The sequence below is a fragment of the Diabrotica undecimpunctata genome, chromosome 5 (genome assembly GCF_040954645.1).
Source record: "Diabrotica undecimpunctata isolate CICGRU chromosome 5, icDiaUnde3, whole genome shotgun sequence".
Lineage (NCBI taxonomy): Eukaryota > Metazoa > Arthropoda > Insecta > Coleoptera > Chrysomelidae > Diabrotica > Diabrotica undecimpunctata.
In genome coordinates this window covers 73,609,537-73,634,425 of record NC_092807.1, presented here as the reverse complement: position 1 = coordinate 73,634,425, position 24,889 = coordinate 73,609,537, and the positions used below count along the sequence as shown (strand labels likewise).

Here is a 24,889-nt window from a genome sequence, read left to right as displayed (position 1 = left end):
TATTTTAACCTTAAATTAAAAACTAGAACCAAGAAAATAAGGTGATATTGTTATGATTTTTGTGGGTTAGAAATAAAAACAGTAAATATTATTTTATTTCAATTTTAACAAATCATTAAATATATTTTACAGTGCTATCAAGTTTTACCCTTTAAAACTAATTGGTATTTGTTTTGTAAATCAGACTGGCTTTGCTTGTTTTGAATACACTGTTTAGAATGACTTATTTTTAAACATTAAGGATGTTGATTTCTTCAATGTCTTCACAAACTGACTCGGGTTCTTCATTGTCATCAGCCCCATCGATGACATTTTTGTAGAAGAGTAAATCCTCATTGTCCCTCCACTGGTCCTCATAATCCTTCTTCAATAAGTTATTGACGTCAACTTTCTTCACTGGTTTAGTCGAGTTTGACAAAGGAATCAAGTTTGGGTTCATGTTCAAAAGCAGTTTTCCTGGCTTGGTTAATGACTTTACCACACCCATGTCTGACTTGTATGTATACTCGCCTCTAACGAGAACATTTTACGACTATTAAATTTTTGTTCTGGTCCACACATCCGTCACTCACTAATCGCACAGTAGTAATAGGGCTTTCCATTTCTGTTGTTTTGAGTGTATCAAAAACAAACGAAGCAATTTCATTAGATCCTTTTTTAAACTCGTTTTCTGTTCAAATGTAGGATGTCGCATTATCTGGAGTCAGTTTACTTTTAGAATTCCCTTTGAACATAGTGAAGTTGTAAAGGTAGATTTGCCTACTATAGTAAGTGGCTTGATCTGGTAATTTGGGCAAGGGTAGTTTTTTTTGACAATCAAAACTGAAAATCAAAACTTTTGGGTCAGTGCATTTTAGTGATTTAAAAAAGCCTTAGCACGTAACTTATGAACACGTTTTTCAGTCATAAGCTCTTGTTTTTTGTTATCTTGCTGCGCGTGTTTTAATGGTTCATGTGACTATAGACAAGTAGAGCAAACGTCTACCCTAGGAGATCCGAAACCATGATTGTACTTCGTGTTGAAAATTGAAATAAAGTACCAGTGTACTTTCAAATCACTCTTATCTTCTGTGAGTGACTTGATATACATTTTCCACATTTTTCGAATATTAAACTCAGCAGAAAGATATTTTCTGCCCGTGTGTTTGGCACAGTAATGAGGCTCTAAACATTTGAACCTATTTATAAAATTCATTATGCTTTTTCTTACGAACATTTTTAGTAGAAAGCCTGTCACCTCCCCTGTTACTAAGCTGACACCTGGAGTACACCTATGAACGTGTTAAGGCATACAGGCATCATGGATTTATCTTTTAAGCCTATACAATATTTGGTCCTCATAGGCTGTCTTTTGTACCGTCCAGAAATTGGTCTTCTTCTTTTAACTTCTACTGATGAGGTAAACTTCAGAATAAAATTTTCTTGGTAAACCTTATCTTTTTAAGAGTAAAAGTTTTGATGGAAACGTCTAATGTCTTGGAAAGGAACGGTAGCGCATTGAAATCGTCTTCCATTATGGTTACAAGAACGAAAATTCGGCATACTTTTCGCAGAGTACCTACACAAAAAAGTATTATTAGCTTTTTATTCTTCCACAGCTAATGAGCTAACAATATTTTTCTTGGTTCTAGATGTAGTGAAACTGACTTAAAAACAACTTTGATAAGACTAACCTACTAATATTTTAGACCACTAACAACTAACCTTGCTAATTTAGATTTGTTTCGTTTTCACTTTTCGGGACTTATTTTCTTTTTCCTTGTTGACCACTCGAAGGCTCTATTGGTTCATCCATTATGCACCAATAATTTAGTTTATTAACTAGTAATAAAAGTCGTATTATTTAAATCACAAACATAGAAGCGTTAATCAACCTTAACAAGCACATGTAAATGCAACAAGTGAGAAGTGAGGTGAGGTTAAAAAAACCGTTGACAAAACATCACCAGAGTGACGACATTCACGTGATGGGTCCTACGCACTCTGATTCGTCGAATTGGAGAATGTTAATTTTGCTGCAAATTATGTGTTGGATAATGTGACTTATGTTTCAGAACTTCATTTTCAGTAAGGTTTTTCGATATTAAAATGTGAGTTTTGGTTCAAAATATTATTACGGTTCGATTCGCCTCTAAAAGACGAATTCATTGATATACATAACTGAAAATCTGAAAATTTGGAGAATGTGAATTTTGCATCTATACCATTCAAGTCTTGTTTAATTTAATTAAATCCTTGAGAGAGGTATGTTGTTCTGTGAAATTTAACAAATATTAAGAGCAAAACGGTGTTAAGACCCACAAACGGTAAGCATAATGTTTCACTTTTGTTAATAAGTATATTAAAAAAAAAAAAAAATTAATCAATAATGTTTGCAAACGGTATATGCTACTAAATTAAGCAAAGTAGTTATTTTTAAAATGGCGTCACCATCCAAACAATTTACCCGGAATTTGACGGGAAATTTATAATAAAACCTTACTTAAGTTAATCTCACTTGCGTTAATTTATGTGTTAACGCAATTGAGAAAAAGTTAACATAAATGAAGTTTGATTAAATTTTTATAAAATGTTCTTTTTTGTACTTAAATCTTGATAACATATTTTCTAAAAAATAAACATAGGTACATTTTTTTAATTTAATATGCTATTTTGAAATTTGTAGACATGGCAAAGTCGGCGAAAAACAATGAAAAAAAGAAAAGTATTCTTGGGGAAAGATCAAAAAATGCGATGCGTAAGTTAAGAGAAAAAATAAAAAATAATCCGGCATTACATGAAGAAGAAAAACGAAAGGCTAGAGAGCGATGTAGAGCTAGAAAAGAAGCGGGTAAAGTAAAGAGAATTAATGAATTATCAGAACGAGAGCAAAGAAATATTAGAAAATGTTGGCGAGAAAAAAGTAAAACTTCATACTATGCAAAAAAAGAAAGAGAAAGACTTTCGGCTCAGCTTAATGAAATGATCCCATCATTTACTTCAGTTCCTGAGGAGTTTGCAAAATATATTACACCTCAACAAAATCCACAGCCTGAGTCATCACGACAGTCTTTAAAAGGAAAACAAATAGTACGAAGAAATAAAGAAAGAATAAAAAAAGAAATAGAGCTTTTAAAAGCTAAATTAGAAAGGACATGTAAGAAGTTTTCAAAATACAAAAAAAGGTATTATATATCTATGAAATAATTTAAATCTTAACAAAAATAATAGAATCAATAAGTAAACATCATTTAAATTTCATAATTTCAATTACAAAGTTAGTAATATTAAAATTTAAAAAAAAAATGTAAAATAATATTACCTTTTTTTAGATATGAAAGATTAAAGAAAAAAGGTCCTAACACTCCAACTAAAAATGTTCGGGAAATGCTTATTGGGCAGAAGGTTACTCCAGGAAGTAAAACGGAAACTTGTAATTGGAGAAGTGCTTTAGTAGCAGCTAAAGGGAAACTACAAAGAACAAAGAACATTTAAGGACAAGCAAAGATTTGTTCATTCTATTTCTGGAGATATAGTTAAAAAATATAGGTGTGAAAATTTTGGTAAGATCAGTTAGTTCAAGAAGAATCGTAAAAAATAAAAATTCTGGGCAAGTATTGAAAAGAAGAAGGTTAATGTTTTTAAGATTAAAGGAAGTTATCTCAAGTTTTTTGAAAAAGATGAAGTAAGTCGGTTATGCCCTGGCAAAAAGGACACTGTTACTTATAAGAAAATTAAAAAGCAGAAACGGTACCTAAATGATTCCTTAAAAAATCTTTTTATTCTATTTAAGCCGCAATAAAGAAATACAGTTCTTCAATGTTGATGACAGCATAATAATTTATAAAAAATGGCTTTCAAAAAAAGTTGAAATTATTGTTAAGGGCGAGAAAAAAATGTGTCAAAAGACAATAAAGGAAGAAGTTGAGAGCACAAAAGAAAATATTGTAAGCATCTTTAAAGAAAAACTGCCCTATGTTTTAAAACACTTACTTAACATTAAACACCAATATAAATGTATCGACACAATTAAGAATAGCCTAAAAGAAAATGAGGTTCTTATACACCTGGACTTCTCTGAAAATTATATATGTAAGTATGGACGAGAAATCCAATCTGCTCATTTTGGTGGTTCCAAACCACAGATAAGTTTGCACACTGTAATGGTTTATACCCAAAACAAAAAAAGTCCAATGTGTACATTTTCCGAGAATCTTCATCACGATCCTTTTGCTATATGTGCCCATTTGACACCCATTGCAGAATATGTAAAAACCCTAATTTCCAGTATATCTATGGTACATTTCTTGAGTGATGGACCATCCACATAATATAAAAATAAAACTGTTTTTTTTAATAGTGGCATATATTTCGAATCTTTTTACCTGTCAAGCTATAAGATGGCATTATAGTGAGTCTGGACATGGCAAAGGAGCAACAGATGGTATTGGGGGATATTTGAAAAGGACAGCAGATAGTTTAGTGGCCCAAGGAAAAGATTTATACAACTTGGATAGTTTAATTAAAGAACTTCGAGAAAATTGTAAGAGGATTTTATGTCATACAGTTTCTAGTTTTGTAACGATGTTCTGATCGTTTAACAGTTCGAACCGTGGGAGTGTCAATGTTTGCGCATCCACTTCTACAACGTGACGGCGAAGTGGGATTCAGAACGGCCATTTAAGGCGTGTGAATAGCGGAATTAGACAGTCTTGTAGCTAGCGCTCTAGGCTCCCTGACTCGCCGGTGTAGTGAACCTGCGAGCCAACCCGGACAGAGAGATTTCTGTATTGAGGATCATACTCTGTCCTTAACCAAGCGGAACCCATCGGTATTGCGTATTGAGCATTATCGTGGATCTGCACAGAACCAACCGGGACAGAGAGATTTCCGTATTGAGGATCATTCTCTGTCCTTAGCCAAGCGGAACCCATCGGTATTGTGTATTGAACATTGCCATGGGTCTGCACAGCTAAATATTTTGTTTGCGAGTGTATTCGGAGCTTTCGCTGAATTGAAGCGAAAGCGAGTATAAATCTGCGCGCGATCGATTTCCCCCATTTCATTTCTTATTAGTACTAATTAATTTCTTTTCTTTTATAGACGTTCTCCGGGGACTTCATTCATCGCGGATCCAGACGGGGACGTGGAATTCATTTTAGTTTTATTCATTGTATAAGTATACAACGTAGAATTCCTTTTTTATTTTTATTTATTGTATATATTCTAAATTAATAGATTTATTTTTATTTCAAACCTGTGTTTTACTGAGTCTGTCGCCCCGAAAGAGCTACCCATCACAAACTGGCGCCCGAGCAAAATTAATAACATGCCGACAGATAAAGACACAGACTCAGTAACAGGTACGTCGTGGATAAACCGACTTTGCAAAGAGGAATTGCAGAGCGAGGCCGAAAAATGCGGCTTAAATCACAAAGGAACCGTCGACGAATTGAGAACACGACTCAGAACTTATTTTCAAAATCGCGAAGAAGCGACAGGAACAATCCCAAAAGAAAAAACTTCCAAGGGAGCAACATCCGACACACTGACCCAGGAAATTTCGGTCATCCGAAGACAATTACAGGAGTTAACAATAACGAAACAAATGGGGCAATCAGAATTGCTAAATCAAGTACGAAAGTGGAACACACACTTCGACAAGAAACATTCGGATGCAATAGAATTCTTAGAGAGGATAGACGAATTAAGCTTGGCCTACGAGATCGATAAACAAGATCTACTAAGAGCATTACCAGAATTATTAGGAGACCACGCTTTGTTATGGTACAGAAACAATAACAAAAATTGGAAGTCATGGACAGATTTCAGCGAAGATTTTAAAAAAGCTTTCTATCCCAGGGGATATTTGCTACAACTAGAAGAGCAAATCTCTGAAACATAAAACAGAGCCACTTTCCAACACCTACTGGACAAGGTAATACCTCCCAAAATGGAATTCGCGTTTGCCTACTTGGATGATATCGTAGTAATATCTAAAACGCTCCAAGAGCATTTAAATCACCTACATGAAGTTTTCCGAAGACTGAAAGAAGCCAGATTACAGCTGAACTTCGAGAAATGCACGTTTTGCCAGTCAGAACTCAGATACTTAGGACATGTGGTTGGAGCAGAAGGAATAAAAACTGACCCGGAGAAAACCAACGCTATAACCAGACTTACAGCACCGAGAAATGTGCGTCAACTCCGCCGGTTCCTAGGAATAACATCATGGTACCGCCGATTCATAGAGAACTATTCAACAATAGCAGGACCGCTAAACATGCTTCTGAAGAAGAAGATAAGATGGAAATGGACCGATAAGCAGGAAAACGCGTTTGAAGAGCTAAAATCAAAACTTACATCGGCCCCAGTATTAGCATGCCCCGATTTTTCGAAAACATTTTACCTGCAAACAGATGCGTCGAACTGTAGACTTGGAGTTGCACTAACACAGAAATACGACGGCCAGGATAAAGTAATTGCATATGCTAGTCGAACCCTCACACCAGCCGAGACAAAATATTCCACAACGGAAAAAGAATGTCTATCCATCGTGTACGGGATAAAGCAAATGAGGCCATATATAGAAGGATACAATTTTAAGGTAATATCAGACCATCAGTCCCTCAAATGGCTGAAGAACCTTAAAAACCCGTCGGGTCGGTTAGCCAGGTGGAGTTTAGAACTGCAACAGTACGATTTCGAGGTAATATATAGAAAGGAAGTCCTCAACAAGGTAACAGATGCTTTGTCACGACAACCACAAGAAAACCACAGCGAAGAATCAGAGTCGGAATTATTAGCATCAGAGCTGGAATCATGCAGTTGGTACGATAATTTATATAGAAATGTATTCCAGAACCCAGACGATTTCCCGGATTTACAAATATTAAACGGGAAATTATATAAACACTTTTGGAGCAACCGTAATTTAGCCGACCCAGAGTTTAATAACCCATGGAAATTATGCGTACCAAGATATAAAAGGAAACATATTTTGGAGGAAAATCATGACTCGACCACAGCAGGCCACTTAGAGCCTGTACGAAGTACCTCCAATATAAACCGTCTCAAATGCAACCAGCCAGAAAAATGCAACCGTCCACTGTAGAAAAGCCTTGGCATACTGTCTCAGTTGATTTAATGGGACCATTCCCAAGATCTACAAAAGAAAACATTTTCTTAATAGTCGTGCAAGACCGGTTTACCAAATGGGTCGTCGCCCAGCCAATAAGAGCAGCATCTACGAACTCAATTATTGACACTCTACGATCAAAGGTAGTCATGCAATTCGGTATCCCGAAGAAAATCATCTCGGACAACGGCGCGCAATTCACAAGCGGAAATTTTAAGGCGTTTCTAAAGTCCTATAACATAAATCACATTCTAACACCGCCGTACTCACCTCAATGCAATCCAGTAGAACGAATGAACAAAGTACTGAAAACGATGATAGCTACTTACGTGGAGGATAACCATAAAGACTGGGACAAATTCATACCAGAATTTTGCTACGCCATAAATTCATCAAGACACGATTCAACAGGATTTTCACCAGCGCTTCTTAATTTCGGAAAAGAATTAGACACAACAGAGGCGACAAATGGACAAGATATACAGGGGTATGCAGAGAACTTAGAAGCGTTAAGAGAACTGGCGAAAGTGCACATGGAGCACGCTTTCGAGGACCAAAAGAAACATTACGATCTAAGACGAAGAGACTGGCGGCCACATCCAGAAGATCGAGTCATGAAGAATGAACACCATCTATCATCGGCTAGTGCAGCTTTTACCAGCAAACTAGCGCCAAAGTACTTAGGACCATACACAGTAACGTCAGTGATATCACCAGTAATAGTAAAACTGAAATTGGCCGATAGTAGTAGCCGCAAACAGATGACGGTGCATGTACAAAAAGGGTGTACATATGTGAAATTATGTATATAATTTCAGTTGATGAGGACTGTATTACATAGGGCTGGTTCAAATAAATTAGGATATGTGGTAAAAGGTTATACAGATTATAGCAAATTAAGTTTATACAAAGTCTTACCAATTCTTCTGCTGCACATACACACACTCGCGGTATTTAGAGGCTTTCAGTCGCGGTTGTTCTTCATACGGGGAAACTGTCCGATTACCGGTTTCTGAACACGTGTTTCGCGTATTAACACTTAGATCACGATGTAGAGCACATTTGCGTCTGTACACGATTTAAAATAGTACTTGCGGTATTTTTCGCGTAACTATAAGCGAGAGAGATAATTAGAGTGGAGAAAAAGCTTGGTAAGTCTGTACCAAGCGATAGGTAGCGATAGAGAGATTATACGCCTGCCTAGTAGGACTCAGCAGACGAAAAAGAGAACGACTGTTTCTAGCAACAGTCAGCAGTCAAGAGAGAGTGTCCGTTATCATCGAGAGACAACAGGGAAGAGAGTGATACTTTCTTTGCTATCTTACAACTGTGTATTTCTAATGGAGTGGGGTTAAAATGTGAGTAGGAAGGGTTGGATAACGGGAAATAATTGTAAAATTGTGGTAGAATGGTAGCTAGTAATACAGCGAAAAAATGACATGGTTTTTCGCATGTGAAAAAATTGAACATACTGGGGGCGGGCGAGAAGAGTTACGCCACTGGGATAGGGTATCAAATAGTTACTTCGAGAACGAGGGTAAACCGGTATACAGTAGGGACATTGTTGTAAAAACTAAGATAACTAAGAACTATTTAAAATCTAGAGAAACTTAAGTCTAGAAAAACTAAAGTCTAGAGAGACTATATACATATTTGGCTGAAAGCGCCACTATTGGTTAAAGGGTAACCTAGCTTTCTTTATTAACCTAAGGTATTCGCCATTAGGTGTGGATACACCTGTTTGAGCAAGAGCATCCTTGTCTGGGAGCAATTCGATTACCTTTGTCAGAGGCCAGAGGAGTGGGGAAGTCTCTTTATCTTTGATTACTACCACATCAACTATCTTTAAAAGATCAGTAGCGATGTTCCACTTAATCCTACTTTGTCGTAGTAGCATATCCGATACAAGCAGTGGAAGCGTCAGGCATCTGGGAAATGGAATTTTAGATATTGATTGGAATGTATCCAATAATGATTTCCAATCCGGGATCAATAGGTCATCCAGTATATCACTGTACCAGTCTAAGGGCAATGACCAGATAAGTTGTAAGAAAGATTTAGAGTGTACTCTAAAAGATAAGAGTTTTCCTAAGGAGTTATACATTCGAGAAACATAGGTACATAATTTTCTTTTTGTTAAGGGAGGCGCCTCTTCACAAATAGGCCACTTAAAAGAAAAATCGTCTTGATAAGGTGACCTGTTAATACCTAGGACCTTAGAGAAGCTACTAACTAAGTCAAGATTGACTTCTGAAGTGAAGATCATATTATGCTCATTTGAAAAGGCATGAGAATTTAAATATATTTTATAGAGTTGGAAACCGTGAATGTTCAGAAGCGAGCGTAGTTGAGAATAAAGTGTATGTAAGCCTTCTAAGTTATTGGCGCCTGACAAGATGTCGTCAATATATGTCGAATTCCTTAGAGTGTGAGAGGCTACTGGGTGCGTGGTTTGATTAGAATCAGCAATATGTTTTAACACACGTGTAGCGAGAAATGGGGATGAAGAGAGTCCAAATGGAAGACGTTTTAGTTGATAAGCGCGAATGGGTTCATCAGTATGATCTCTCCAAAGGAAATTTAACAGAAAGGTTTCCTCGGGATTTATCATAATTTGCATATACATATTGGAGATATCGGCAGTTAATACAAAGGTATATTGCCTAAAGGTTAGTAGAATATCAAATAATTCAGGTTGGCATGTGTATCCAGGGTCTAAGACATCATTAAGAGATTGTCCACCTGCTACCTTATTATTTGGGTCAAACACAATTCCAATCCCTGAAGAACCTGCTTTTTTAACTGGGAAATGAGGCAAGAAATAATTAAATTGATGCTGTGAGTTTTGAATTTTTAAAGGAATTTGTATAATCTTGTCGTCAGCCGCATAATCCTGTATGATTTTTGAATAATTGTGTAGCAACTTGTGAGATGCATGAAGTTTTTTTTGGCATGTGTACCCAGGGTCTAAGACATCATTAAGAGATTGTCCACCTGCTACCTTATTATTTGGGTCAAACACAATTCGAATCCCTGAAGAACCTGCTTTTTTAACTGGGAAATGAGGCAAGAAATAATTAAATTGATGCTGTGAGTTTTGAATTTTTAAAGGAATTTGTATAATCTTGTCGTCAGCCGCATAATCCTGTATGATTTTTGAATAATTGTGTAGCAACTGTGGAGATGCATGAAGTTTTTTTTCTAGATTGAGAAAACGCTTCTTAGCTGATAAAAAAGTGTTACCTAAATTAAGCTGATTCCTATTAGTTTAAGACCTATGTTAACCTGATATCTGTTTGTGTTTAAGATTGCTACAGATTTAATAAACTGTATCTCAGCATGGTGTTGTGACACAGATACTTTACGGTCCAAGGGAATGTCTTCGATTTCCCAGAAGCGTTGGACGATTTGGGTGAGGTGTAAATCAACGCTATCAGCTAATTCCATATCAAACGACTGAGCAACACAAGTGACTAAATTATTTACGTGCTGAGACTTAGAGCACCTTCCTCGAATAAAAGAATCGGGAATTCTTCCACTTACAATGTGTCCAAATGAGCTGCCTTGAAGAATTGAAAGGCCAGGGCCAAGTTGTATGATATTACCTGTCAATATGTCTGCGCATATGTCAGCGGCAAGCAATATATCTACTTCAGAAGAAGAGTAGAAGTTTGGATCGGCTAAGACCACTTCTGTTGGCAAGTTAAGCTTATTGATAGAAATTGGGACTTGGGGTAGTTTAGTAGTGATACTGTCTAGTACTGAACATTTGATTTTAATGCAAGTGTCCGTAGCAGCAGAGAAGATAGTCAGATCAGACATAAGGGTTGAATTTGAAATAGATTGGGCGATACCATGAATCTTAAAATGATTTTTATAAGTGGGTGCCGCAATCTTCTTTAACAAGTTTTTAGAGACAAAACTAAGTTGTGATGCTGGGTCCAATAAGACCTTAACATATTCTCTTTTTCCATTTGGGGCTATGAGATATGCCTATACAGTGACTAATACAACCATAGAGGCCGACGTAGAGACTGCTGAAACAGCATGAGTGGATGGAGATGTCGATCGAACGACTACATCGTGAGAAGAACTAGACGTTGAAGCATGAGGTTCAATCCTATTCCGTGTTGAAACGTGAGCATCGACTGTTTGAGAAGATCTATATGAATTTGAGTGCTCACGATGTGTGGACGTGGCTTCGCGATTTCTCGAGTCACTGTGAAGCAAAGAGTGATGCCTTCTGTTGCAATTAGAGCATGAATACCTGGAGGTACAATCAATCGTGCGATGTCTGGTTCCAAGGCAGTTGGAACAAAGAGAATTTTGTTGAACAAAATTACGCCTAGAGGAAGCAGATAGAGATTTGAAATCTCGACAAAGATATATAGAATGGTTATCCAACTTACAATAGCTGCATACTTTAGCTTTCATTATTTGAGATGGGGGTTTGTTTTTATCTGTGCTTATGTGAAAAGAGGACCTTGTCTCTTTTGAGGGTTGATGTTTCGCTTTAGAGTTTGCATAGAGATTTTCTAGATGTTTTGCTCTGTCATCTACCATCGTTAGAAATTGGTTAAAATCTTTGATTTTATTCGATTCAGGTGAAAATTCAATGGATCTGAGAGTGGCATGGTCGAGCTTTGAGGAAGTAATATGAATTAAAATCAAATTAAGAAGTTCTTTGGATGACAAGTCGAGATTGTTTAAAGCTCTATAAGAATTTGTTATAGCGAGAGTGAAGTCTTTTAGTTGTGAATATGAGGCGTTATTTTGAAGACTTTTAGTATCTATAATATTAGTTATCAATTGCTTTACTATAAGATTATGGTCTGTATATCTTTTTTCCAAAGTCTCACGTACCAAACTATAATCTTCAACAGAGAGGGGAATATTATCAACAACCTTTAATGCATCATGTGTCAAAAGGCTTTTGAGATATATAAATTTTTCAATGTCGGTGAGAGAGTCATCAGCGTCTATAATGCTATTAAAAGTTTGAAAGAATGACGGAAACTCATGTAAATTTCCGCTAAATTTATTTATTTTTAGTTCTGGAAGCCTGATTGTTCTTTGTCGAGAGTTGGCGGCAGTGCTAGTGCTATGACTTGATCCTTGCCCCGATAGTGAGTTAGAAGAGAGTGAATCTTCTATACGCTCCAATTTTTCTTCTAAGTAACATAAGGCATCCATATATTTTTCATATGTAACATCTTCGTTTTCTAGAGCACTATCATCGTCAGCTAGATTTTCCATAGCTTCTGAATACGATTGAAAAGCAGCCTTAAGTTGAGTAATATTTTCTCTGATTCTAAATTTAGTGAGATCTCGTTCATTAGAGCTCATAATGTTCGCAATCCTTATGTTTGTTTTCGCTGCACGCTTTGCGCGTAAATATTTTGCAGTTTCTGCCATTTCTAATCAGACTATGTTATAGTTAGATAAAGTATAATAAGAATGTACCAGACAGAGATGAATGATAAAGAGAATAAAACCTAGCGACCCTTGGAAAGGGTACAAAGAGAAGAGAAAAAATATGTATATATAAGAGTGTAATGAGATTATCAGTTTCTTGTTTTTTTGTGTGAAAATTATATTTGGTATCGTGAATTGAATTTAAATTAACACTAATAGAGATAATTGTTGTTGATTTAATAAAGCAATTAATATGCAAATACTTTCTAAGAGCAGAGAATATTGTAAAAATTTAGTTTGTGTCATCGAGCGATTTGAATAAAGCAATTATTATGCTAGGGATTAATGACAATAACAGCGGAGAATTCTTGTAAAAATTTATTATTCAGAACAATAGGACAAAATCCCAAATTATTTACCTAGACGTGTACCTCTGGCAAAACGTGTCAGAGAACAATACAATTAGTTGGGATTATAATGAGAATCTTTGGTTGACAAAGGCTGGGATTTTTACTACGTCACAGGTATCTATCAATGGGTCATTCTACCTGACTTCCTAACGTCCTTTAACAATAAAATCATAAAATTGGAATTTACACAGATAAGAATTATTAAACAACGATCTATCAATATATCGATTTATCAATACATACGTATATACATATATATATCAAAGAACATATACACATATATAGAAATACATAATTTCGAAGGACCAAATCTAATGAGATTTACAGCAGAGATAAGATTTATCTGAACCTAATTGGATCAAAATATGTTCAATTGAGCATGAGATAAAACAGAGAGACTGAGTATTTACATATGACTTAAAAGTGTACCAAACTATGTAGAATCAAGATGTGAGACAGAGAGATAGAGAGTGAGAGAGAGATTATGATATTATGATTTATATCCGGCTCGAAGGACCACAATATGTACAAAAAGGGTGTACATATGTGAAATTATGTATATAATTTCAGTTGATGAGGACTGTATTACATAGGGCTGGTTCAAATAAATTAGGATATGTGGTAAAAGGTTATACAGATTATAGCAAATTAAGTTTATACAAAGTCTTACCAATTCTTCTGCTGCACATACACACACTCGCGGTATTTAGACGCTTTCAGTCGCGGTTGTTCTTCATACGGGGAAACTGTCCGATTACCGGTTTCTGAACACGTGTTTCGCGTATTAACACTTAGATCACGATGTAGAGCACATTTGCGTCTGTACACGATTTAAAATAGTACTTGCGGTATTTTTCGCGTAACTATAAGCGAGAGAGATAATTAGAGTGGAGAAAAAGCTTGGTAAGTCTGTACCAAGCGATAGGTAGCGATAGAGAGATTATACGTCTGCCTAGTAGGACTCAGCAGACGAAAAAGAGAACGACTGTTTCTAGCAACAGTCAGCAGTCAAGAGAGAGTGTCCGTTATCATCGAGAGACAACAGGGAAGAGAGTGATACTTTCTTTGCTATCTTACAACTGTCTGTATTTCTAATGGAGTGGGGTTAAAATGTGAGTAGGAAGGGTTGGATAACGGGAAATAATTGTAAAATTGTGGTAGAATGGTAGCTAGTAATACAGCGAAAAAATGACATGGTTTTTCGCATGTAAAAAAATTGAACAGCGCATGTAAAAGATTTAAAACCATGGATGGGGGGAAATGTTACTACAGAAATCCAATCCCCACCACAACCAAACGGTATTTAAGTGGCAATGCTAGCAAGCAGAATTCAGTTCATCCACATCAAACATGGAAGACATATTAGAGATACCGGAAGAGATGACCCCTCTGGGAACGCCAGAGAGACCCGAACTACCCGTGACACCAGGGAAAGACGCGGAGAGGATCATGAAGAGGTTCCACGAACTTTTCGGGACACCACCAACCCCACCAAGGAAGACGAGCATACCCGATACTAAAACAGGATCAGAAGCCCAATCCGCATCCACTCCAGGAGAACCTGAACCCGGGAAAGACGCCGGTCTTATAGAGATCGTCCCAAAACACCTGATCGAGAGGGGGACCAAAAGATACAGGATATGCTGTAACAACGGGAGGAAGATTGAGATAAAGATACCGAGAGGGATAGATGGCATCACAAGGCTGTAGACACCATATACACAAAAAAAAGGTATGTTACTTTTTTTTCCAAAGAGAAGGGGGTGTAACGATGTTCTGATCGTTTAACAGTTCGAACCGTGGAAGTGTCAATATTTGCGCATCCACTTCTACAACGTGACGGCGAAGTGGGATTCAGAACGGCTATTTAAGGCGTGTGAATAGCGGAATTAGACAGTCTTCTAGCTAGCGCTCTAGGCTCCCTGACTCGCCGGTGTAGTGAACCTGCGAGCCAACCCGGACAGAGAGATTTCTGTATTAAGGATCATACTCTGTCCTTAACCGAGCGGAACCCATCGGTATTGCGTATTGAGCATTATCGTGGATCTGCACAGAACCAACCGGGACAGAGAGATTTCCGTATTGAGGATCATACTCTGTCCTTAGCCAAGCGGAACCCATCGGTATTGTGTATTGAACATTGCCATGGGTCTGCACAGCTAAATATTTTGTTTGCGAGTGTATTCGGAGCTTTCGCTGAATTGAAGCGAAAGCGAGTATAAATCTGCGCGCGATCGATTTCCCCCATTTCATTTCTTATTCATCAATCAGCCAATCCCGTCCACTGCTGGACATAGGCCTCCCTCAGTTCTTTCCAGTGTTCTCTACACTGGGCCGCTTGTAGCCAGTTTCCCGCTACTCTTTTTATGTCGTCGGTCCATCTAGTCGGTGGTCGTCCTCGGCTTCTTTTATAATTTCTGGGCCTCCATTCCATAATTCGTCTTGTCCATCGTCCATCTTGTGTTCTGGCTAAGTGTCCTGCCCAGTTCCACTTAAGTCTCGTGGTTCTTTCGATGACGTCTTGAACTCCTGATCTTTGCCTGATTTGTCGGTTTGTTATGTGGTCTCGGAGGCTCACATTCAGCATTGCACGTTCCATGGCTCGTTGTGTAACTCTTAGTTTATTCGCAGATTTCTGCGTGAGTGTTAAAGTCTCTGCTCCATAAGTTTGTACAGGCAAAACACATTGGTTATAAACTTTTCGTTTGAGACACATGGGAATTGAACTTTTTAGAATATGGCTTAGTTTGCCAAATGCTGCCCATGTCAGGCCTATTCGCCTCTGTATTTCATTTGTTTGATTGTCTCTGTTTATTTTGATCTCGTGTCCCAGATATTTGTAAGTGTCTGTCAGACACTTACATTTCTTATTAGTACTAATTAATTTCTTTTCTTTTATAGACGTTCGCCGGGGACTTCATTCATCGCGGGATCCAGACGGGGACGTGGAATTCATTTTAGTTTTATTCATTGTATAAGTATACAACGTAGAATTCCTTTTTATTTTTATTTATTGTATATATACTAAATTAATAGATTTATTTTTATTTCAAACCTGTGTTTTACTGAGTCTGTCGCCCCGAAAGAGCTACCCATCACAGTTTGGAAATTAAAAAAAATTGAAAATGAAGTATCCACTTCAGATTTAAAAACATTTAACGGTACAATGACTATAAGAGAAGTTGTTTGGACAAAAGCCTCCTATAATTTACTAGAGACAAGAACATTATCATGCTTGACATGTGGAGTTCAAGAATGTTGCCATTATAAAATTGGTACCATGGACATCCCACATTTAAACCCGTCCCAAAATAAGAATGATCATCACTCACAGATGCAATCAAATGAATGTATCCTTTTTTATACTTTGTTTTTAATTTTAGAATTGTTTCTTTTTGCTTTATTTTTAAGATTTTCTTAACACAACTTGTAGTATTACATGGTACATCCGGAAAACAAAATAAGAAAAAAGAAGTAAAGTTTACACAACGAAAACGAGTTCATTACAAAGATATATACTCATCAGACTCGGATAGTGATGAAATGACTCTAAATGAGTCTAAGACACCAAAAACAAAATATTCAATTTAGACCAAAACTTAATAACTTTATTGTGGTTAAGTTATCTTCGAAAAAGTATAGTAAAAATTTTGTTGAACTGGTAATAAATATTGACAAAGATTATAATTATACTGTAAAGTTTTTAAAAAAAATTCATAAACATAAATTTGTCTTTCCTGAAAAGGAAGATGTGTCTACCATTTCATTAGACGAAGTTGACTTCACCTGATCTAAACAAATGGGAACAATATATTTTTAGTTCTTTGCCAAGTAATATTTATATTTCATAAGTGTTTCTGTTTTTACAATATTATTATATAATTTCACATTGCATTTTTATAACTAAGAATACAATTTTTATTTTCAAACTTGTTATTTTAATATAGATTCCTATTTTCTCACTTTTGTTAATTACTATCTCACTTGCGTTAACAAACAAATTATAAAATCCAAAAATTTAAGAAATATAAAAATGTTTAAGCTTTACCTGTGTCAGTGTTGCCATATACTCAATTATTTCACACTCTTACATATAAAATTATGGGCAAGATTTATATTATATGAAATGAAAATTTAAAATTGAAAAATACATATATAATTAAACAAAAACGTGAAAAATACATATATAATTAAAAGCATTAAAATTATACCTATAAATATTATAAAATAAAATAATATCTTGCATTTCTGCATTTAAAAATACTTAAATAATAAAAACCATTAAAATTATGCTTAAGGTAAAAATTAATAGTTTAGAAACTTTAAAAACTACAGAATAAAGTAAAGTTAAATGAAAAAAAAATTAGGTTAAACAAAAGAATACACTAAATACTTAGCTATATTTAAAGTAAAAAATACTATTTTATGAATGCTTTTTAATATGAATTCAAAAATTGTGGCTTCTCATAACGAAACATTATATAAAAATTAATGGGAAAATCCCAGGAGTTGGCTGTATACCATCGTTTAAAAAACTTACAGAAGTAAAACACTTCACATTTACCTAAGTATATACCTAAATACAAATGTGAAGCATTGTACTTCTGTACAAGTTTTTTAAAACATTTGACAATGCTCAATACTTTTTGTAGTGTTTACTAACATAACCTATTATATCTTCTTCTTATTCTTTTTTTTGGCTATGTTCTAGACAATTTACCCAGTTTACTTCGAGGGTAGACACTTTTTGTCTTGCTTCAGCAATCAGTATCTACCTAGACTTATATTCTTCCTTTGTTTGTTTTAGGTTATTCTACATGTATACTTGTGCTGGTTTTTTTTCTTCACAGTCTAAAATATTAGTAAGACAACACAACAAAGGTATAAACTTTTCTCGCTCGGGGGTAGCGTCTAAGCTTTGCACACACCAGAAATGCTACCGACAGATAAGATAGAAGCACCCAGGACTGAAAGAAGGAATATCATAGTTTATAATTTAATATTAAAGGTGGAAATAAAGTTGCATAAGGTGTTTATTGTATTTTCATTAATATTTGTGAGGATTGTACAAATATTTATGGGGGTGGGAAGTTTAGTTTTAGCTAATTCGGCATACAAGTCAAAGTGTGGGTTTTGATTTAAGTGACATTCTAATAAAATATGGTTTAAGCCTCCCACTTGGCCACATTCGCAATAAGGATCATCTTTGACTCCAATTCTAAATAGATGAAGAGGGGATGAGCAATGACCATCGAGCAAAAAGACAAAAGAGGGAATCTAATCGATATGAAAAGGCGACCAAAAAAGTGGCCTCTGATGGCGGACATATCCGGAAATGCGAATGCGCCAAATTTAAATTTTCCGACACTTATTAACAGTAGCTATAAAATAGTTTTCAGAATGTGTCTTAGACGAGAAAATTTTAATTAAATATTAACGATAACAGTCTAAAATGTGAAACAATTGTTAAAAAACTTCAATATAAATAAGATTTCATGTGACAGTTGGGACAAATAATAACATAACCCAACTAAATTTGATTTCTTAAACAAGGAAAGACTCTCTTTCCTTGTTTAATTTGGCCTCTCAAGATGGCACTTCCTGTCTAACAATATTTTTGCCCCCACTACCTTTACATTCCCTCTTTTGTCTTTTTGCTCGATGGCAATGACCCGTTCTCATACGGATGATTGTAGTTAAATATCTCCTACTGATATATGCGAATTTATTGAACCATGGTAGTGTGTGGATTCGTTTATTAATTTTGGCATAGAATGAATTACTTGTGCCATATCCTTCGTACCATTCAGCTGCCCAGTTAGACCAAATCTCTCTTTTCAAGTAGGGTGTAAAATTTGAAAACTCTAGCTTGATATTCAAGGGAATATTCAGGGAACGATCTATATTGGCAAATTGGTCGGCCTTGTAGTTTCCAGTAATACCAGTGTGTCCTGGGATCCATGCTAGTAAGATTTTGATATTATTGTTCCTTGCTAGGATAATTCCTCTTTTCGTTAAATACGATATGTTCTGTGTCTCTAGAAAACCCGGTTTTTTTAATTTTTTGTAGTGCACTTTTGGAATCAGAAATGATAATGGCTTCTGTGATATTTTGTTCCCGTATAATTTGGACTGCATGATTGATCGCGGTTACCTCTGCTGTACATATTTGGGTATGATTGGGTAGTTTAGATGAAAATGAATAGTTTATATCTGGGGAAAAAACACCAAATCCCGCATTTCCTATTGTGTCCGTTGAGCCATCTGTAAATAATTTTTTGTATGAATGGAATTTAAGTTCACAAAATTCATAAGATTGAATTCATTTGTAATGATTTCATTCAGAATTCCTAATGGTTGAAGTTATAGTTCCAAGTCATATTCATGGCAAGGAAGAAGTTTACTGGAATATAGGTTCTGCAAATAAGGTTGGATTTTTCTGATAGTTGCTATCAATATGGGTTTTTCCTTATTTCTCCAGTATTTATTGTCCATATTACAAAGTGCTTCTAATTCAATGATTGATTGAATGACAGGGTTGTTTTTAATGCTTAGGTTTTTTAGCAAAAATTTTGTGGTGAGCCATTCTCTTCTGTATTTTAATGGCAGTTCTCCAGACTCTGATAACAAGGCTTAGATTGGAGTTGACTTCATGCATCCTGTGATAATCCGAATACTTTGGTAGTACATATGATCTAGTTTCTTCAATATACAGATTGAACGAATTTAAAACGGAACATACGAAATCAATGTATTTCGGCTCAACTCCGCTCTAGGTGGATCGCCAACAAAAGGTTGTCAAATAATTATATAAAAATCGAATACTTCAGCGGGCTGCTGGATTCTGAATTCATTCACGAACAAGTCAAAACTCCACCCAAATAGGTTGCCTAGAATCACTGTGAAAACTAGACTACACAAGCAGTTATTATGCTGTCAAACCACTTATCCCTTCCTTATAGTCCAAGAGATAGAGCCGAAATTTTGAACTGATCAGTCATATGACATTTCTCTATTGGAATATATTCATTGTAACTGGGTTAAGACTTTGCCTTACAGGCGGACATACCTCGTGGTACAGGGGGTGGCTATACAGGGATGAAGTTGTAATTTTTTTCAGAAAAATTAACGATCGATAATATGGCTGAAAATTTGCCCAGAGTAAGATCTTGGTATAACCAAACGAAATACCAAAGGGCGGACGCGAGAGTGGATACATAAGGGGTGGCGGACAGGGGTGAAATTGCAATTTTTTGGGGAAAAATTAACGATAAGTAATATGTCCGCCATTTTAATGGCTCATTATTTAGCCCCTAAAAACTCTAAATCCAAAAGGGCGGACAGCTGGGTTGGTACAGAGAGCCATAAAACGGGGTCAAATGTACCACTTGCCTGCGCATTTTAGGTCTCGCTAACAATTTTCAAACTGATTTTATTATGATATTTTTATACCGATTGATTTGAAAATTTGTATGCTCACTTCTGTTACTATTCTGAGAAGCGTCAAGTAGAATTTTCCTCAAAATTTTCCAAAAAAATTTCCGTAAATGAAAATTTTCGTAATTTTTTGAGGTAAAATCTAATTTATAGAATCCTTTCGATTTTCTGTAAGTTATACCATGATTTTTTTCCAAAAAATTTCAAACGATTTTTCCGATAAGAAAAAAAAATTAGAAAAACTTTTCTAAAACATTTGATAAAACTCTACGTCATCGTCTGAATCTTTTATAGAATATTTTGTAGTTTTAAAATTATATTATGATAATGTTTTTTTTCAAACTAAAGTCATATTTACTTTACAAATCACATTTTTTTCTTAAATATAAATATTTTACGAATTAATTTTTAATTGAATAAATGTTTGATATTTGATATTTTATTAAATTAAAGTAATTTTATAATGTTAACTATTAAATATTTTTGGTATAACAAATAGTAATTTTACTTATTTTTTATTACAATAAAAAGGTTTTTAAATTTATATTGCAGAAATAATGGTTGTTCAGATATAAGAAGAATTTGATTTATTATTACATTAATAATCAAATACAAAATATATTATTTCTATTTATCAATAGGTAAAATTCAATTTGTAGAATTCCTTTAACATTTTACAAATAATTATTAATAAAAATCAATTTAATAGTGGAATTATCAGTTTTTTTAAGTTTTGAAATTTACTTTTAAAAAAGAGTATCTAATATCTAAGTACTTTGTACTTAGATATTTTCAATATTTTTTTTAACTTTCAAATTGATTGAATTTTTTTTTCATTAGTTAATTATAATTTTACAAATTCTGTTTGGACATTAATTTTGCATCATTATTATTTTAAAATATTAAAATAATAATGATGCGCGTTCCATTTAGATCAGTAATTCTAGACGCATGCGCTAAATGTAATAAGTATTAAGATGCTTTTATCCAACTTGGTGAAACTGACTTCGATTGTAATGAAGTTTTTGAAACCTTAAAAACTTTCATATGTCACTTATATGGAACAGGACTGACGAGAACAATTCCAAAAAGAAAAGTAAACGATGTCAGATTTTCACTATTTAACCGGCAGTATAAGTTACATGATATGAACGAGCCTTTTAAAAAAAAAACTAAAAAATTTCGATGCTTCAAGCTTACCACCATGTCAAGATTAATATCACCAACATCTACTGCGAGCCCATTATATTTCAAATATTTGGACAAATGCTCATAGAAAAGTACCAACAGAATTGATTGTTGAAGAACATGGTTGGGAGTTTGAAGATGAAACATATAAATTCAAATGGTTTAGTGGACCTCAGATGCCAGAATCAATTCGAGAAGTAGTGATTGAAAATGAAGCAGATAATGAATGTGATATTATTGAAAGTTTTTAAATTTTTAAAGTTTTTCTAATTTTTTTTTCTTATCGGAAAAATCGTTTGAAAATTTTTGGAAAAATTCATGGTATAACTGACAGAAAATCGAAAGGATTCTACAAATTAGATTTTACCTCAAAAAATTGCAAACATTTTCATTTACGGAATTTTTTTTGGAAAATTTTGAGGAAAACTCAAAGGAAGTGAGCATACAAATTTTCAAATCAATCGGTATAAAAATATCATAATAAAATCAGTTTGAAAATTGTTACCGAGACCTAAAATGCCCAGGCAAGTGGTACATTTGACCCCGTTTTATGGCTCTCTGTGCCAACCCAGCTGTCCGCTCTTTTGGATTTAGAGTTTTTAGGGGCTAAATAATGAGCCATAAAAATGGCGGACATATTACTTATCGGTAATTTTTCCCCAAAAAATTGCAATTTCTCCCCTGTCCGCCACCCCTTATAAATCCACTCTCGTGTCCGCCCTTTGGGATTTCGTCTAGTTATACCAAGATCTTACTCTGGGCAAATTTTCAGCCATATTATCGATCGTTAATTTTTCCGAAAAAAATTACAACTTCATCCCTGTATAGCCACCCCCTGTACCACGAGGGGCGTCCGCCTGTAAGGCAAAGTCTTAACCCAGTTACAATGAATATATTCCAATAGAGAAATGTCATATTACTGATTAGTTCAAAATTTCGGCTCTATCTCTCCGACTATTAGGCAAGCTCCTCTTTCCTTTAAAGGAGACAGATAGTTGAACGATATTTTATACAATGTCTATCACCGGGTATGGATTTATTTTTGTCCAAGTTTTATATTGGTCCACTATTTCAAATGCAGTTCAAACAGACATATATTAAATTGTATGTTCCGTTTTAAATTCGTTCAATCTGTATATTTAGGGCATGTAGACAGGAATTGACCCCCATAGTTTAAATGACTTAGGATAAGTGCTTCATGGATCAGTTTTAATATTTTTGGGTCACTGCCCCACCATGTTCCACACAAGGCACGCATTACATTCAGTGCTTTACCTATTTTGACTTCCAGCTGGTTAATGTGTGCCTTCCATTTAAGGTTCTTCTGTAAAACCATTCCTAGGTATTTAATTTTATCTACCCACTCTATATGTTGTCTCTTATAACTGATATTTCCAGGCATTATTTTGGTATTACCCTTTGTAAACAAGATAGCTTTAGATTTTCCCACAGAGATGTTCAAATTATGATTGTCCAGCCAGGCCTCAAGATTGGCTAAATATTTGTTTAATTTTGATATCATATTTTTAACATTCATTCCCTTAACTAGAATTACAAAATCGTCAGCATACTGTATGACTTTAGCATTTTTGGGGAACACATCGTGTATTGAATAGGTGTATTGTATATATGTTGAATAGCATTGGACTTAATGGTGATCCTTGTGTGAGTCCAGTGCTAGTGGTATTTGGGCCATGTACTAACCCAGAGTTGTCTTTGACAAACAGTTCTCTGCATTTTAAAAAGTCATATATGAGGTTAGCTAAATCATGTGGTATATCCAAATGTATTAATGTAGAGTACAGTTTGTCAATATTAACATTATCATATGCTGAATGGATATCCAAGAATATTCCTATTGTACATTCATTATTACTAAATGATTTTTGGATTTCAGATGTCAAAAAGGATAGACATTCTAAATATCCTTTACCCCTTCTAAAACCTAGCTGCAATAATCTGAGAATTCCCTTATTTTCTATAAGCCATTCCAACCTATTTTTGATCATTGATTCTAAAACTTTACCTACACAAGAGGTGAGGGCAATAGGCCTATAGTTAGTTGCAGTGAGTTTATCTTTCATAGGTTTTAGGATTGGAATTATTAATGACTATTTCCATTCAATCGGGATGGTCCCTGTACTTAAGCATTTGTTAAAAATTTGTAATAATAGTAATGATCCTGAATGAGGTAGAAATCATAGAGTATGAAATTAAGTCAAGTCCCGTAGTAGATTCCTTTTTAGAATTGATTATGAATTTGTATTCATTAAAGGTAAAAGGGGATCTTGTATTGCTAGTTTGTATACTTTGTTGATGTAAATGTATACTGGGAGGAGCCAAGGAATTCAGTGTCATATTAGGATCAGGAAGGGATCCCTTCCTGATCCTAATATGACACAAGAGATACTGAATTCCTTGGCTCCTCCCAGTATACATTTACATCAACAAAGTATACAAACTAGCAATACAAGATCCCCTTTTACCTTTAATGAATACAAATTCATAATCAATTCTAAAAAGGAATCTACTACGGGGCTTGACTTAATTTCATACTCTATGATTTCTACCTCATTCAGGATCATTACTATTATTACAAATTTTTAACAAATGCTTAAGTACAGGGACCATCCCGATTGAATGGAAACAGTCATTAATAATTCCAATCCTAAAACCTATGAAAGATAAACTCACTGCAACTAACTATAGGCATATTGCCCTCACCTCTTGTGTACCTCTTGTGCCTCTTGTGTACCTCTTGTGTACCTCTTGTGTACCTCTTACGAGTTAATTGGGCTATTACCATATCCAGCTATTTTCCTAACTTTATCCCATATTGTCTTGATTGGCGAGTTTCTATTAAGGCCTTCTGCAAATTTCCTAAAATTATTCTTTCTTTTTTCATTAAGGAATCTTCTAGCTATAACACATTTGTTTTTTACTATTAAATAATTTTGTAAGTTGGGTTTTGATTGGAATTGCTTTGTTGCCTTAATTCTGTCTTTAACGACTTCAGCACAAGATTCGTCCCACCATGGGATATGATATTGTTTATTAACATTTGATTTGTACAATGGTATGGACAACTGTGCAGCTTCATTTATTAAATCTGCAAATGATCGGTAGTTCTCACCTGGAAATGATGTAAATGATGACTCTAATACTGAGGTATATTGGTTCTAATTAGCTTTTTTGAAGTTTCTGTTAGTCCTTGGTGGCATGTGGATGGTAATGTTTTGGACACCAATTTTGCACATTGTGGGTAGATGATCACTAAATCCTAGGTCAGGAAATATTTGCCATGATGATCTGGTAGCAATAT

The 24,889-nt window shown here is 35.0% G+C and overlaps 2 protein-coding genes across 2 annotated transcripts; one reads left to right on the top strand and one right to left on the bottom strand.

Annotated features, from left to right (window-relative positions):
• The first annotated feature begins 2,466 nt into the window (after positions 1-2,466).
• Positions 2,467-4,798, top strand: LOC140440659 (uncharacterized). Its single transcript, XM_072531022.1, has 2 exons — positions 2,467-3,164; positions 3,312-4,798. The coding sequence occupies exons 1-2, from the start codon at positions 2,668-2,670 to the stop codon at positions 3,472-3,474; spliced, it is 660 nt and encodes a 219-aa protein (XP_072387123.1). The 5' UTR covers positions 2,467-2,667; the 3' UTR covers positions 3,475-4,798.
• A 3,988-nt stretch (positions 4,799-8,786) lies between these two features.
• LOC140442272 (uncharacterized) lies at positions 8,787-10,939 on the bottom strand. Its single transcript, XM_072533348.1, has 2 exons — positions 10,483-10,939; positions 8,787-10,342 (listed from the first exon to the last, which is right to left on the bottom strand). Exons 1-2 carry the CDS (start codon positions 10,937-10,939, stop codon positions 8,787-8,789), a joined length of 2,013 nt encoding a protein of 670 aa, XP_072389449.1.
• Positions 10,940-24,889: the final 13,950 nt, after the last annotated feature.

Excerpts from the sequence above, each read along its gene's own strand:
- LOC140442272 (XM_072533348.1), bottom strand. The coding sequence starts at position 10,939 with ATGTCTGATCTGACTATCTTCTCTGCTGCTACGGACACTTGCATTAAA. Across the intron at positions 10,343-10,482 it reads CGAAGACATTCCCTTGGACC|CTAAGAAGCGTTTTCTCAAT; the intron begins GTAAAGTATCTG and ends CTTTTTTATCAG.
- LOC140440659 (XM_072531022.1), top strand. The coding sequence starts at position 2,668 with ATGGCAAAGTCGGCGAAAAACAATGAAAAAAAGAAAAGTATTCTTGGG. Across the intron at positions 3,165-3,311 it reads TTTTCAAAATACAAAAAAAG|ATATGAAAGATTAAAGAAAA; the intron begins GTATTATATATC and ends ACCTTTTTTTAG.